At 32.6% G+C, this 17,035-nt stretch overlaps 1 protein-coding gene across 1 annotated transcript; it reads left to right on the forward strand.

The window, feature by feature from the left end:
• Positions 1–7,248: 7,248 nt before the first annotated feature.
• LOC112016226 (bidirectional sugar transporter SWEET17-like) lies at positions 7,249–11,186 on the forward strand. The gene is made up of 6 exons (XM_065771768.1): positions 7,249–7,282; positions 7,426–7,462; positions 8,040–8,250; positions 8,907–9,071; positions 10,161–10,280; positions 10,848–11,186. Exons 1-6 carry the CDS (start codon positions 7,249–7,251, stop codon positions 11,184–11,186), a joined length of 906 nt encoding a protein of 301 aa, XP_065627840.1.
• Positions 11,187–17,035: the final 5,849 nt, after the last annotated feature.

Consider the following 17,035-nt stretch of genomic DNA (forward strand, 5'->3'; position numbering starts at 1 on the left):
TAAGCCGCAAGTTCAAGCCGTGAGCTAACGGCTTGGCCAGCCTGAGACTTTTGTCCTGTAGTGCAATAGCTGGCATGACTCTTCAGCTTCTGGCATGCTTGGCACGTGTGCAACTTCTGGTGACCTGCAAGCCGCGAGCCACCCATGAGATCCAGTCGCGAGTCCCTGTTTCTTTGCACAATCTTGAGCATTTCTTCACACTCTCTCACTCACTACCTTTACAAGATTCTCACCTAAATACATGGTTATTAATTGCTAAAGTACAAGCAAATTTGGTACAGAATAAAGTCAACAAGATGGTTGATTAAATTCAACCTTACAACCTCTACTTAAAACAATCTCGAAAAAAATTTGTCGAGATATCATGAATAAATCTCAAGGTATGTGTGCAGTGAATTTTGCAAAATTTTGAGAGGTATTACATTGTTTTCTATATTCTCATGGCTAATTTGTAGTTTTGCACCTTCTGTTAAGGCGTCAAAGTTGTCATAACCAAATTGTACTTCCGTAATTAACAAAAGAAAACTGATATTAAACAGTTTTCCTATATACAAATTAAGTAAATGGCACTTGTATTTATACCCACAAGATTGAAAGTTACATTAACTCATTAAGTGGTTGCTTAGAAGTTTGGTCACTTGTTTTCTTGAAAATATGTACTCTCTTTTTTGCTAGCTTTGTTTGTGCAAACTTTCCAAAATGCATAGTTGCTTCCATCAAAATATGAATGAGCATTAAGAAATTCAGATCGATCCATCTCAACAGGGGTCAATGATCGCACTTGGGTAATTAAACCACAACAAGTGCACCCACTCTGATACCAATTGAAAGTTCAAATAGTTTGTAAAATACCTATGAACGTTTAAACCCCCAAATTAAAAATACCAACACAAGCTTATAATCAAACAATATATATATGCGGAAAATGAAATCTAAGCTATAACCAAATTGGTATCACACTCTAAACCATAATTAATAACTAACACAACAGTAATTAAAAGGTAAAGAGAAAAGGAAGAAAGATGCAAACACAAAGATAACACGACAATGTGTTATCGAAGAGTAAACCGAAGTACTCGACGAAAAAACTCTCCGCCACCCTCCAAGTAGTCAATAATCCACTAGAGAATATACTTAGGATACATGAATAGTAAATGACCCTCTAAGCATAATTTACCCAATGCACTTAAGCCCTCCAAGCTTCTTGTTTCAACAGGGTTACTCCGAACTTTGTCTTCTCTAGCTTACCGAATCCCGCAATAGCCCATTGCATCAACCAAAATGAATAGGTCCCTTCTGAATAGGTCCCAAGCACCAAAATACATTCTCACTGATATGGGTATGGTGAGATAAGGATTTGGCTCAATATACCTCTCAAGGATATGTCAATGGAAAGGGTGAGAGTAGAGAAACTTGGAGAATTAAAGGTTGAAGATTGTGGATAAGTCAATCTTATTTTTCTTTAAGGTTTCTCTCTCAAAATTCTCTCTAGAATCTCTCTACATTTCGTGGGTATAAGGGTATTTATAGTAGAGTGTATGAGGAATGCGAAAGATCAGTTTTCAACAAACAGAACATTCTGGCGACTTGGCCTAGCGACTAGAACGAGTCACGGGCTAACTGCCTGGCTAGACTAGAAATTTTGTCCTGTAATGCTCAAGTTGTCAAGACCTTTCAGCTCCCCCTGCATGTTTCTCACATGTGTCATTCTAGCAACTTGCCAGTTGCAAACTAGTTGCGAGATCCAGTCACGAGACTTCTTTGAATTGCACACATCTTGAGTTTTCTTCACACTTTCTTACACACTACCCTTACATGATTCCCACCTAAGAACATGGTATCTAATTGCTAAATTACAAGCAAATTTGGCACGGAATAAAACCAACACATGATTAAATAAATTCAACCTTACAAAAATGTTACAATATCCTTCGTCTTTTTTCTTTACTGTCTCTAACTATTTTTTCTTCTACTAGACACATTTTAGTAACTTTTCCATCATAGGTAGGATTATTTGCATTTAACATCTTTTTCTATCTAATATTTACACCACTTTAAGGATATGAATCCTTATTTCAAATTACCTCTACAAAAGATTAACTTCTACATAAATTTATCATTCATATCACATCTTACACTATTCATCTCTTAATGAAATAATCAAATCAATTATTTTCTTCCTAATAAAAGGGAACTATTATTTTCCAACCAAGTTAATCTTATACAACATATTAAACTCCAAGCACTTCATATCACTCTACTTAATAACATGATAAGTTGATGAATGGAACTCTCTTTTATTATTGTAGGTATCCAATTATGGGCACCCTTTTTGAAAGCCTTGGAATTATAATCACATACCAACATCTTGAACCTTAAGCTCACTCTTTATTTTCATTAGATAATTCCAATATTAAACATATTTATATACATATAACAAATTAAACATGTCCATGATATTTTTATCAAGTAAACATGATTTCCATACCAAATTTTAATTTAAACCTCGTCCTTTTTTATATGTAAATCCAGAATTATTAGAAGTATAGTTGGGGAAAAGGAATTTGGATTCAAAATAGTGATTCTTTCCTTCAAAGACCATCTTAAACATATTTCCCCATATATAAGCAACAATAGAAGGTACAAACATAATAAATTTCCGTCAATCTCCACTAGGTCTCGAACATCTTAAAATTTTTTTCCAAATAATAATATGATTTATTCAAATATTATGTTAAACATAACAAGAATAAAAATCTTTTTCAACATATATATAAAGGAAAAAAAAAAAAAAAAGAGTTTTAACCTGTTCTATTTATACGTACTTTTGGTCCTTTAATTATGACTAACTCTCGATTTAATTACCTATTCCTGCGGTGGGCTATAAAATCGACACCAACAGAGTTGTATTGACATCATTAATATGAGGAGGAGTTTGTATTCATTGTAGTTCATAGAAGAATCCCACCATTCTTGCCACATCCCAATAGTCCACCAATTAATGATGTTGTCCAAAACTCCTTCCTAATAAAACTAAACCTTTTTTTTTTTTTTCTCTCTCTCTCTCTCTCTTTTGAGTAAATAGGTATTCCTACCTCACAATAGCACTGACATTTCAATTTTGTCATTACCTTTGATGAGAAAATAATATTCAGTTCCTCAATTTTAGGGTCACTATTAATTTGATTCTTACATTTTGCTAACAATCAATTTGATTTATGTTATTTTCAACTTACAGTAATTTGGTCTCTATCGTCATCTCATTAATGAAAATTGATTGCAAGTTAACAATAATATAAACTAAATTAACTACTACCAAAATGTAAATACCAAATTAATAGCAACCCCAAAATGCAAGGACCAAAAGAGTTTTTTGCCCAAATCATATACTTCGTGACTTTTAGGATTTCTAGTGAGTTAGAATCGGAATAAACAAGAAATTCTAACATTTTTTTTTATCTTAGTTTTTTCTCTTTTTTTTTTTACAAATTATAAAAATATATATATTAAAAAAAGAAAGATAACTATTATATTTTTTTGTCACACATTTAGGAAATGTGTTACTAAAAACTACAATTTTTTGTCTCATAATTTCCTTAAAAAAAAAAAAAAAAAGGGTATACGGCTCAAATTTTCAATCATACAAACTTGACCAGTGTTTAGGCGCATCTAGTTTCAATGGTGGGCCTGAATCTGCCAACATTATGCTTTCTGGAATAGAATATAAGAGAATACAATAGTACTTGTACAATGTACACATGATGAAGAAACAAATTAAGAACTATTGAAGAGCCGCCTAGAACATGAGAAGTGCAGAAACGTGCTTCTACAACTTCCTCATTGTTTAGTACATCTCCACACTTTTCATTTGATGATGGTGACAACTCTGCAACCATTGCTCTTTTAACAAAAAACCAAAATTACATATTACCGAAATTTTTTTGATAAAATTTATCTAATGGAGCTGATCAAAGGGAAGAAATTAAGAATGCCTAGGCCTCATAATCGTTTTTTTGTATGAAGTTGTATATATAGTAGTACAAAATTCTGTTTTACGTGTACAATTTAGAACATTTTTATTTCTAACTCATTCTTATTGCTAATACCCTAAAATTTTTATTATTTTTCCCCTCAATTACGTTGTGCCTCCACTTGCAATCTTCTGTGATTACGTTGGGTCCCAATTTTGCCCCAAGTCTATTCCCAATTTCATTTTTCCTATTCTCGATAGAACGGTTGGAAGGATTTGATTCTCGTGCGTTTTTTTTATGTTGAGAAATGATTCCTTCTATTGAAATCTTCACATTCCCTCCAATTTTTTGCCTGATGAGAGATATGTGAAATTTAAAAATTTTCAATGGTTTTAAAGCCCATATAAACCACACAAAATCAATTCTCTCATGTGTCTTACTTCTTGAGGGGAAAAATATCGAAGTGAATTATCTCTGCTTAACACAATCTCCGAAAACATTTGTTGAGAAATCATGAATAAATCTCAAGGTATGTGTGCAGTGAAATATGAAAATTTTTGAGAGGTATACGTTGTTTTTTGTATTCTCGAGGTTAATTTGTAGCTTTGTGCCTTCCTTTAAGATGTCATAACCAAATTGTACTCCTGTAATTAACAAAAGAAAACTTATATTAACCAATTGTCCTATATTAAAAGTATGTAAATAGCACTTGTTTTATACACACAAAATTGAGAGTTAAATTAATTCTTTAAGGGTTCATTTGGATACAACTTATCCGTTTGAATTGAACTTATTGTTGCTGAAACTGAAAATTGAAAACTGAAAACTGAAAATACTGTAACAAAATAATTTTTAAATATGTGAATAGTACTGTGAAACTTATTTTTCATATTTTAAATACATGAACAATATATGTACAATGGGTAAACAATGCATATACTGTTTATAACAGTAAAATTTGTCTTTGAAAGTCAACATAAGCGGCTTGAAAAAAAAAAAGAAAAAGGAGAACCAAAATGCCAGACGTAGACGCGCAATCCAAACCGCACCTTTGTTGAATACTGAAAACTAAAACTGAAAACATTATAACAAAATAATTTTTAAATGTGTGAATAGTACCGTGGGACTCTTTTTAATGAAAAAGTTGCTAAAAAATAAAATTTGTGGGTCCTGTAAACAGTGCACGAAACCCACTAGCGTGCACTCCATCACTTATTTTGCTGTGAACAGTGCACAGGTTGAAAAGTGAATAGTGAAAGGGTTGAAAAGTCAAAAACAATAGCAGAAAAAAGAAAAAAAGAAATGCAAAAACACAAACACAGGAATTATAATTCCTATCCAACCACTCACTAAGTGGTTGCTTAGATGTTTGGGTTGCTTGTTTTCTTGAGAATATGTACTCTCTTTCTTTTTTGCTGGTTTGTTTGTTTGAGATCATCCTATATGCCCATTTCCACTCAATTTGATTATTAAAAAAAAAAAATTCATTTTTTTCAATTTGAGAATATGTACTTGCAACAACATGAACAAGAAGAAGACATATATGTTCACTTCAATGAATGCAAATTGCCAAGTGTCCAACACAGATACATCCCAAATAAAGTGCCTTTTACTTTCTAGGTCTCACATATTATAAGAGTTTGGCTTCATAAAGCAATTCCATAAAATCATTCTTATCTCGTATAATAATAATAATAATAATAATAATAATAATAATAAAACTCTCTCTCATAGGCCACCATCCCAAGGTTAAGTCTTAAGGAGAGCGAGTGTTGTCAATCCCTTGCAACCTTCGTCAATCATTGAAGTCAAATTTTAAGTGATCACCAAATTAAAGATCATGGGTTGGACATTCAATTCCTCTCTTGTTGACATATATATATATATATATATATATCTTTCCTACGGCTTTTCCAATTTTGGAATAAGTTGGTTTGCCAGTACATCACATTCCATCTCTCTTATTAGAGATTACTGGAATAGTGCTTTTCTTACGTCCTTTAATATGTAATATATTATTTTACTCCTTCCATGTGTTGTTCACCACAAGATCAGTAACTTTCACAGTACTAAGCATAATGTTTGAAATTTAAATTCATATCATCATCACACTGGGGGAGGCAAAAGAAAGTAACAAGACGTGTCTCCTCTTGGCAAGTAGATGTCTCATTCTTTGTGACCTCAACCTCCAGGTTCCTTTTTTACCCGCACTCACATACTTATTTATCCCATTTAAAAAGTATGATAATAATAATTAACGAGAATAATATGTGCATTGAGAAGCCAATACAATCCAATTAAAAAGTTATTCCATTATATGTCTCTTCATGTATTACTATGAGTCCCTTATGATCATGTCAATGAAAGAAAGTTGCTTTCTCAACTGATCTGGGCTTTCACCAGTTGGCACTAGATGTGCCAATTTACATACTTATATATATGTGGGGGGAAACTTGTCCAGTGGTTAGTGCCACTGGACACGTTGCGATGTGGACACATATCCGTATCTTAACGAGTCTACTAGCCACTGGCTCTGGACACAAGCCCAGACCCATATATGTGGGCCGGTTCCTTTTTTTTTTTAGTGATATTAATGTAATGAAAACATTTATAAAAGCGATGTGCATATACATGTGGATCCCACATACATATACACATATAAGAGAAGAATTACATACATTTGTTAATAGGATACTTTAATTTCACTTGTTCCATTTGTTGATTTATACATACAACCTAATCATTGAATCAAAACCATGTAACTTTTTGAAAAAAATTGTTAATATTGAACACAGAGGTATAATAAAATCTCTTAATATGAAAATGATAAAAAAGACTATTATTTCAAGACCCAATTACTTCAAATATTTATGAGAAATTTACTTTTTCTTCTTCTTCTTCTTCTTAATGGATATAGAGCATATGTTCTCGTTTTTGTTTATATTCCAAGATGATGAAAAATGTTACAAATGATAATCAATATTCTAACTTTTCCAATAACCCAAAAACATAGGATGGAAAAATTGTGCATGGCAGAAGATAATGGTGGTCCGCCCACAAATAATAACTACAAACTAAGTACAAAGTTAAAAGTTTAAACGTGGCAACTTCTACTTGATTTCTACACATTTTAGAATCTATAAAAGCAAAATTTATATCATCCCCTCCATCATTATCATCATCTACAATAGACACCAACGCCTTCTTTTCTTCTTCTCATGCATACACCCCCATCACACCATCTCTTCATTCCTTCAGCAACTCCACTCTAGCTTGCATGGCTAGCTTGAGCTTCATCATTGGCATTATCGGTTGGTTTATTTTCTCTATTAAAAATTATCTCAATGGTTGTTTCTTGGATTCTCAGTCTCTGGCCTTATTTTGATTTTGTTTTCAATTTTCTTCCAATGAAGAATTGCTCAACGATTTTATTTTTCTTGCAATTTATTTGCAGGCAATATAATTTCTGTACTGGTTTTCACATCTCCAATGTAAGGCATACAATGATTTTTGTGATCTCTTTATTAGACTATAGGAACTACTGAAGTAAGCAGAGAAGATGACTTATAATTGGTTTAGACTTTAATATTAAAAGTGGATCAATAGTTATGTGGACATGCTTGATTACACTGAAAGCAATACCAAAAGCTCAACGAGGAAGGTTTTGAAATGGTTAAAAAGAGTTTCCTTTCTTCACTTCTTAACCTCATTTGGTATAAAAGACTTTGATACTTCCAAGCCCTTTTAAAGTTGTTACAAGTAATTGGACTTATACAATTAAATAAATACAACATTTCTCATTGTTGCACAATCAAGAAGATCATCCAGGGAACAAAATGCTCCAATAATCTGATCGGTAAGCTTGTGGCATCATAAGTATGCTTTCTTTTGTTGTACTGGATTTAGAACACACAGACATGCATGATGCTTAAAATTTACTATTTTCTAAAAAAAAAAAAAAAATTCCAGCGTTCGTTCAAACTGATTAACAAATTGATTAGATTCAGGAGCTTAATGACATTTGGGAGAGACACAAATTATCGGTTTTTTTTTTTTTTTTCCCTATAGAAAGACATTTTCGCAAGTGGTGAAGAAGAAATCAACTGAGAATTATAAGGTTCTTCCATATATAACCACTCTATTGAGCACATGTTTGTGGACATTCTATGGACTTCTCAAGCCAGATGGATTTCTTGTTCTGACTGTCAATGGAATCGGTGCTGTTTTTCAATTCATCTATGTGGCTCTTTTTCTCATCTATGCTCCCCCTGATAAGAAGGTGATATTAATATATTTTTGATTTCTCTTAAAATATGTTTACATACATGGTAGAGCATAGAGTTCCCATGCATCACTCATATATATATGCATGGTTAATTGTGTTGTAGTGCTAACCCCATAGTATTGGTCTAGTGATTTCAAGGCCTCATGAGATACATGATGACGTAGATTTAAAACTCTTAGTTAGCATTTTGGGGTCACTCTAAGAGATTTATTCCTAGTGTGTGTGAACTGTGAGATGAAGAGATAGAATAATCATAGCACAGAGAGCACCCATATATGCGCCTTTTACACACACACGCACACACACAAAAAGTTGTTTTAGCGCTCAATGTCAGGCATGTCTGTTTGAGAATAAACAAGTTAAACCAAAAATTTTGATGTTGCAGAATAAAACAATTATACCCATGAATTTGAGGAACTTTTGTGAACCCCGAATAAATTGGAAAAGTCATATGGATGCATAATTCAGTTTTTAAATAGTATGCTTTTGTCAAACTATTACGTTTTAAAAAATCCTTTTTTTTTTTTTTTTCCTTTTTTGAGCATGATATGATTGTACTAAAAAATTAAAAGTTTGCTATGAGTGAATTTCTATCATTACTGAGATTATTTCTTTTTAATTAACACAAAGTTACCAATGTAATATTTCAGATTAAGATTGCAAATACAATAGCTGTATTCAATGTCGGCCTTCCTGGGTCGGTAATTGCAATAACTCTTCTAGCCATTCATGATAATAGCATACAGTTGATCTTTGTTGGAATCTTATGTGCTGGAATAACCATTGCCATGTATGCATCACCTCTTTCATCCATGGTATGCTTCTTCACTCATTATACATATTATTTGTTGCCAACAATGTAAGAACATTATAGCTCAATTGGTTGGTACTTCCTGGTGTGTTCATGACATTTAGGGTTCAATTTCTCTCTCCTCCATTATAATTATCAAATTAAATGCAATAAAATATTCTTCTAAAAAAAATTGTAATTGGTCATAGTTTCACTAAAAAAAATGATCATAAAAATATTAGCAATATGTATTGAATGGGGTGCCGAAGCATCCTCTTTCTTTAGAGCTACAACAAAATGTATTTTTGGTGATGAAAATTAGTCCTATTTTCGTTGCCTATGGTTTTTGGCAATGAATTTTTTTTTTTTTTTTTTTTTGGGGCAATGAAATTAGTTTCTTCATGTATACTGCATAGCCAAAAGTCCCGGTAACGAGACATTTCATCGCCAAAAGGTCTGACTATTCAAAAAAAAAAAAAAAAAATTTGGTGACGAAACCATTTTGTCAACTAATGTTTTCCTCACTAAATACATGATTCAACGATAAAATAGTTTTGTCATCAAATGTATTTTATTTTATTAAATCATATTTGGCAATGAAATATTTCGTCGCCAAAACCTTTTTTTTTTTTTTTTTTTTTTTAATTTAGCATATTTGGTGACGAAATATTTTGTCAAAGAACCCATTTATTTATTTATTTATTAATTCAACCATATTTGGTGATGAAATATTTCGTCTCCTAGACCCTTTTTTTCATATTAGGTGACGAATTATTTCGTCACCAAATGTTATTATTCCATCATCTCCTTCTCTCTCCATATATATATATATATATATGCTAATATGGTCCAGTTGGTTCATTTTGGTCCACTTTGGCTCATTTCAATCATGTTTGATCTAGTTTGGTCCATTTTAGTCTATTTGGTCCAATCCAGTCCAGTTCATTTACCCACACACATAAATCAATTAGCTATTTTAACGTTTTTATGAAAGTGTTTTCTATGTGGTAAATATATATAATACTCTTTTATCTTGATTTTTCTACTTCTAGTCTTTTATAATTTAATTGACACCAATTAATCTTTTTTTTTTTTTTTGTTCAATTTATGACAGAGAACAGTGATAAAGACCAAGAGTGTGGAGTACATGCTATTTTCCCTTTCATTTTTCCTATTTCTCAATGCAGGCATATGGTGTATTTATTCTGTGCTCATCAAAGACTTCTTTGTCGGAGTAACTTTTCTTGTCCTTTTATTTATCTAAGTCGATCCATGATTTTTTTTTTTTTAAACAAAATTAAACCCATGATCTTTCTATTCCTGTTTTAATCTCTTAATAAGTATAGGAAGATTTTATAATAAAACATTTATAATTACAAGCAACCATGGAATTAGACCCTCGCACCAATAAATTGTAAAATATAGCACTTAATAGATTTAAAATAGATCAATTTTACTACGGATTAAATATTACAAATTTAATACACTTTCAAATCCATAAAATAAAATCTTAACCATTTTAAGTGAAATGAAAAGAATTTTGTTTCTATGGACAAGGCGTAAGAGAGCAAAGTGAAGTGGAGGCACACTACTCTTTAGTCAATAAAATCACTTCAAACCCTCCATTTTCTGATAATAAATTTGTTTTTCCACTCATTTCAACAAATTTAGACATTTTGCAAACTTGTAAATTTCTATTTTCATTGATATTACCAAGATAAAAAGATCTTCATAAATAAATTAATTACACAATCTCTATGCATATATATGGGAAAAAAATTTAATCAAACAGTTATTTCAGGTGCCAAATGCAATAGGCTTTGTGTTGGGTGCAACTCAACTCATCCTCTACACAATTTACAAGAACAAGTCAAAGATGTCAGTTAAATCAAGGGATGTAATGCGAGAAGAAAGTCCAACTGAGCTTGTTAAAGGAGCCATTGAGATGCAAGCAAACGATCAAGAGATCAATCTGAAAAATCAAAGCCTTAATAAAGGCAGCAGCATGCCAAAGCAGCAGATTAATAGACAGAACAGCATGCCAAAGATCACACAGACACTTTCTTTCGGCCCACGTGAATTACACCACAATTGTGCCCCTATTGATGATGTTGAAGTTGGAGAGAAGCATCAACCTTGATTTGGTATAAATATATGTTAGAGTCCAACAAAATTGTCTTTGTATGCGTTATCCTTCCTTTCAAGAGTTTGGTTAGTTAAGAATTTGGAATAAAATGTAACACAAATTTTACCTTTGTGTTTCTCCAAAAAAATAATAATAATAAAATAAAATAAAATTTACCTTTGTATCATATAATATTTGCAATTTAAATTTATGAAGGCCTAAAGGGGGTGGGCTCGTGCAACCCAATAGGCCTAGGCCTGACCCAAGATTATAGGACTTGAATTGCAGTTAGACCTCTCTAAGGCTAGGACTACCAAGGTGATAAGCCATCAAGGTCTCGAACCAAAAAAAAAATCTAGGACTACACCATTTTAGGCCACAACTCTAATTTGGCAAAATGTGAATGGTGGGTTTATGAGAAAGTGGCAGACAACCAACAACAATGGAATTCAAATCTTCTATCTCACTCTTCCTGCTCCACTCTATATTTCACAAATAAAAACTTATCACATGTTTACCTAATTAGTTAAATACTACTATTATTGACTTATTAATACTACTATTATTAATTAATGGTAGTATTTAATTAATTATGTGAATATATGACAAATTTTTATTGGTGGAATATAAGGTGAAGCAAAAAAATAAGATAGAAGAATTGGACAGACAACAATGTGCCATATAAAATAGTTAAGGAAATTGTATAATCCTATAATTACTCCACCAACCAACCTCGTTAATTGGTTTTTGGCCTTGTAAGTAGGCCACCTCTATCTTGTATAGGTCTTTGAAGACCATAACATTTAACCTTGCCACATGATTGGTTTTTGTTCTTAAAATCCAGCCACTTCTATACAAGGTTTTGAAACCTGGACCGTTCATTGAACCGTTAAAGGAAGAGGTTCAAGATTTTTGAGGTCGAACCGAGGTCGAACCGTGATAACGTCATAATTAATTTAATAATTATTTTAAATATAAATAAATACATTAAATTAGTAAAAATAGAAAAATTAGCTAAAATAGTCTCCAAATAAATATGAGATTTATCTTTCAAATATATTTTTCATATCATAATTTTCATAAGACACATAAAAAAATACTAAATCTTAAGCAAACCTAATAAATAAACAAATAAATAAGTATATAACAATATTATAATGGATGATATAATGAGTATAAAAGTTTTATACTTATTATATCATCCACTATAATATTGTTATGAAAATACTGTGGACATCTCATTCCTCTTCTAAATTTCTTATACTTTTGAAAGAGAAAATATATATTAACAACATTTTTACAACAAATCATAAGTGGCAGGTTGTTATTGTTGAGTTAAAAAATTAATTTCAGTGCTAAATTTAAATTTGAACCAATAATAACTAACCTCTCTTAATTTGTTGTAAAAATATTGTGGATGTAGCATTTCACCTTTTCAAATTGCCTAAGTACAATTTGTTTTTCCTTTTTCTGTTTCTTTTATTTTTTCTTCATTTTTTCTCCACCGTTGGATTGATTGATTTATCTCCTCCACTGTTTATAATTCTACATCTTTATCTATTTCTTTTTTCTTTTATTTATTTACTAATATCTTAAATTTTTCTCATCTACCCATTTAAAAATTTTACCTTCCCAATGCCTCTTTTACTTTCCCAATGCCTAGTTGCCTACACATTTCTTCAGTGTTCCCTCTTTCTCTTTTTTGATGAACCCTCTTCACTCTTTCTTCTTCACAAATCTCCTTAGTCCTCACAAAACTCTTCCTCTGCCTCCTCAGTTTCACTCACGAAAACAATCATGTTTTTTTTTTTTTTGGTCAAAAACTCTTGCAAAGCATTACATTGTCACCGTGTAGTGGCTGCTCTTTTCTTCTTCTTTTCTTTTCTTTTATTTTTGTCAAAAAAAATTCGCATAAGCTCTCATTGCCGAAAAGAAATTTCCGCCTAAAACTATCCAGAACATTGATGCGAGTTCAACGTTTGACAGAATGTTATGGTTGAAGCTTCAACAATGGTGATTTGGTGCTGTGAGTTTGTAATGATTTTATTTATTTTTTAATAAAAATAGCTATGACTTAACCACTGGAATCGCTCACGGTTCACAGAATCGAGCGATCGGACCGCAGTTCATACGGGTCCTTACTTTTTTTGCCTGAAGAGGTTGTTGATGTTAAACGAATCGTAATTCTGAACGGTTTGAGGTTTTCCCAGCCGGACCATACAGTCCGGTCCGGGTTTAAAAACCTTGCCTATATATACTTGGTGTGTTTGTTTTGTATCTGTTTAGGCCATTTATGGATCCTTCTTGTTAGAATATTATATATTAACGTATTATCTTAACTACATAAACCATGTTGTTCCCTAATACTATGAAATATCGTGGTTTTCTAACACCAAGGACTATAATATATATTTATTCTAAGCCATTCATGATTCAGGTGATGCAATTTACTAATTTCCAAATAATAATAATCATAAAAAACGTAAAATTCATTTCAAGTATTCAAATTGATTCAAAATAGATTAAAAAATTGATTAGAAGCAGGAGCTTAATGACGTTTGGGTAACAAACAAATTATGATTTTTTGCTAGTGGTAAAGAAGAAACCAACTGAAAATTATAAGGGTCTTCCATATATAACCACAATATTGAGGACATGTTTGTAGACTTTATGGATTTCTCAAGCAGCCAGATGGAGTGCTTGTTTTGATTGTCAATGGCATCAATGCTATTTTTCAATTCATCTCTGGGACTCTTTTTTCCATCTATTCTCTATCTTGGTTTTTTCTTAACATATGTTTACATATATGGTAGAGTTCTCAATAATTGGAAAGTTTTTGAGTATGTATTATGTGGGTGTGTATTAATTGAGACGATATCGGGCATTTATCAGATTAATCTAAGCTTTATTATCAATTATAGGGAGCCTTATTTGTGACTATACTAGTCATTTTTTGGTACAGTGCAGATTGACTAGCTCTTTTCCGTAAGGGAGATTGTAATGTCAAAAATTGAATGGATATTGTTTAAGTATGTGTTGTGTAGGTGTGTGTTGAGTTCCACATCGAGCATATGCTAACTTGATTTGGGTGAATNTGCAACACTTTTGGCTTGTATTAGTAATGACCTTTTCTTATCCAACTCCTTTCTTGCATTCCCAAAAAAGTTTCGATTCCACCATGCTAGATTTTTCCCACAAGTCTCAGCTCACTTCAAAATACTACTGTCACTAATTCCGTGTTGAGAAGAAGACTATGAGGCTTCCATGGTTTCAGCACATCTTTCATCTAATAGCCACATTTCTTCAAATCTGTAGGGCCGCTTTTGTGGTGGTGACTCAAAAGGGATAGGTTAATCAATAATGGGCAATGGTCTGAAGAATTGCAATGGAGATGATTAACAATGGATCCAGGAAATTTCATGAACCACAGATTTTTAGCCAGGCTGCGATCTAGTCTTTCCTATATTGAATGTCCATCCACAAAGTGTTTGCTCCAGGTGAAACGAGTACCCATATAGCCAAGGTCCATAAAGCCACACTCATCTATTACATCCTTGAACAATTGCATTTGTCCATGGCTTCGGGTTGCTCCACCTTTCTTCTCATCTTGCCTAATGAGTTCGTTAAAATCTCCTGCACATAGCCACGGTACATTAGGATGGTAATTTAAATTTCTGAGACTATCCCAAGCTAAACCTTCTTGAGGTATCTGGTTCCCCATAAAAACTTGTAAATCGCCATTCATTGTCTGTATCTTTATCAATCAATGTAGTAGTTTGATAAGTCCACCACTACTATGTTGATCGAGGCTTTCCAAAAGAGTGCAATGCTACCTCTATGCCCTTCTTTTGGAACCAACCACTTGTCTTCGAAGTCACTATTTCTGTATGATCTCTAGTTTTGCTTTGTCTGCCCATGTCTCGGCTATAAATACAATAGAGGGATCTTTTGTTCGGATTATATCTCCAAGCTCTCTCTCTATTCCCAGGTTCTCAAGCCCCTGACAGTTCCACACAAGGAGATTCATGGTGGCTGGCGGGGCTAAACCTTAGCCTCCACCAATTCAAAGGGTGTGTCCATCCCACTCCTTGAAACCTGTATTTTTTTTTTTTTTTTGTTAGGTAACTCACAATGGTCATCAATCTACATAAGATTACGTTTACCATTTTTTTGAAGGTAACAGTTGTGGGAAACAGATTGTACAAGGGCCAGTGTAGCCACCCTTAACCTTAAGTTGGTGGCCATTACACTCCCTAAACTTTTATTTGGACCAATTTACTCTTTTTTTTTTTTTTTTTTTGATACAGACCAATTTACTCCTTGAACTATATATATATGTGCTAAATCACCACATTTGTTATGCTGATGTTAAAATTCTGACAGAATATTCGCATGTGTGACAGAATATGCATGTGAGACACGTGATGCTTAAAAAATTAAATCTGAAATCTGAACGGAGTGGAAGGAGAGTGAGAAAAGTGTTTGAAAGAGAGAGAGAGAGATGATCAATTGGAACCATCATGGCATCCTTCCCTCCGGCGCCGGAAGTCCATCTTGCTATCTATGTCCGACAATGCTGTCCATTCATGTATTTGGATCTGCACCTTACACCCAAAAAAAAAAAAAAAAGTCTCAAATCTCTCTAAATCCAGTTAGTTTCAATTTAAGGAGGTTATGATGGATCTAGATATAGGGGATTACGCCTATGAAGATCCTCAGACTTTGATCCCTAAGAAACCCAAACAAAAAGAGGTTTTTTTTTTTTTTTTAAATAAATTTATTTATTTAGTTTTTGATTGAATGAATTTATATTTAATTTTTTACACACACACACAAAAGAAAAAAAAAAGAAAAAAAAGAAAAGAAAAGAGTTTTGAGATGAATTTGGTGGAATTTAATTATGTGTGTTCTTGGAATCTAGAATTGGATTGGTGGGTTTTGGTAGTTTTCTTTGTTGGGCTGGTAAAGATTATTAATATCTATTGGGGGACTTTGCTAATCGCTATTAGGGTTGGATTTTGGTCTGATTGTTGAATATAGATCCCAAGGCATTCGTCCACATAATGCTTGAAAGGTAAAACATCAGTGAAATCTGACATTCCAACCTTGTAAATCAAACTTCATTGTAGGAAAATAGACTCCTGAAACAAACACATCTTGAAAAATCTTTGGAATGCAAATATCAGTAACATGATGGCTATCGAACAAGAGATCCATATATGCGGTTGAACAGTGCCGCGGGACCATGGAAGGCAAGACAATGGTAAAGATTATTAATATCTATTGGGGGACTTTGCTAATCGCTATTAGGGTTGGATTTTGGTCTGATTGTTGAATATAGATCCCAAGGCATTCGTCCACATAATGCTTGAAAGGTAAAACATCAGTGAAATCTGACATTCCAACCTTGTAAATCAAACTTCATTGTAGGAAAATAGACTCCTGAAACAAACACATCTTGAAAAATCTTTGGAATGCAAATATCAGTAACATGATGGCTATCGAACAAGAGATCCATATATGCGGTTGAACAGTGCCGCGGGACCATGGAAGGCAAGACAAAGACTTCAGGCACAGAGGGAGAAATGCCACGGTGGTTCTAAATTCTGACCAATCGTCTCTCTAACTCAAAACCTTTCACTCGATCTCCTCTTAGTTCCTTAAAAAAAAAAAAAAAATCTCCTCTTAGTTTTTATTATTATTATTATTATTTTTTGGGTATTTTAAACATCATGATCATGTATGTCTCACGTGCATACTTTGTTAGAATTTTAACACCAAGCTAACAGATGTGGTGATTTGGCACAAGTGTATAGTTTCAGTAAATTTGCCAAAATAAAAGTTTAGGGGGTGTGTGGACATTT

The sequence above is a fragment of the Quercus suber genome, unplaced genomic scaffold, assembly GCF_002906115.3.
Source record: "Quercus suber isolate HL8 unplaced genomic scaffold, Cork oak 2.0 scaffold_48, whole genome shotgun sequence".
Taxonomy (NCBI): Eukaryota; Viridiplantae; Streptophyta; class Magnoliopsida; order Fagales; family Fagaceae; genus Quercus; species Quercus suber.

What these genes read in the sequence shown, in the direction of transcription:
- LOC112016226 (XM_065771768.1), top strand. Translation starts at nt 7,249, where the DNA reads ATGGCTAGCTTGAGCTTCATCATTGGCATTATCG. An exon ending in CTTCATCATTGGCATTATCG is followed by an intron (nt 7,283 to 7,425) that starts GTTGGTTTATTT and finishes ATTTATTTGCAG; the next exon opens with GCAATATAATTTCTGTACTG. An exon ending in TCAAAGACTTCTTTGTCGGA is followed by an intron (nt 10,281 to 10,847) that starts GTAACTTTTCTT and finishes CAGTTATTTCAG; the next exon opens with GTGCCAAATGCAATAGGCTT.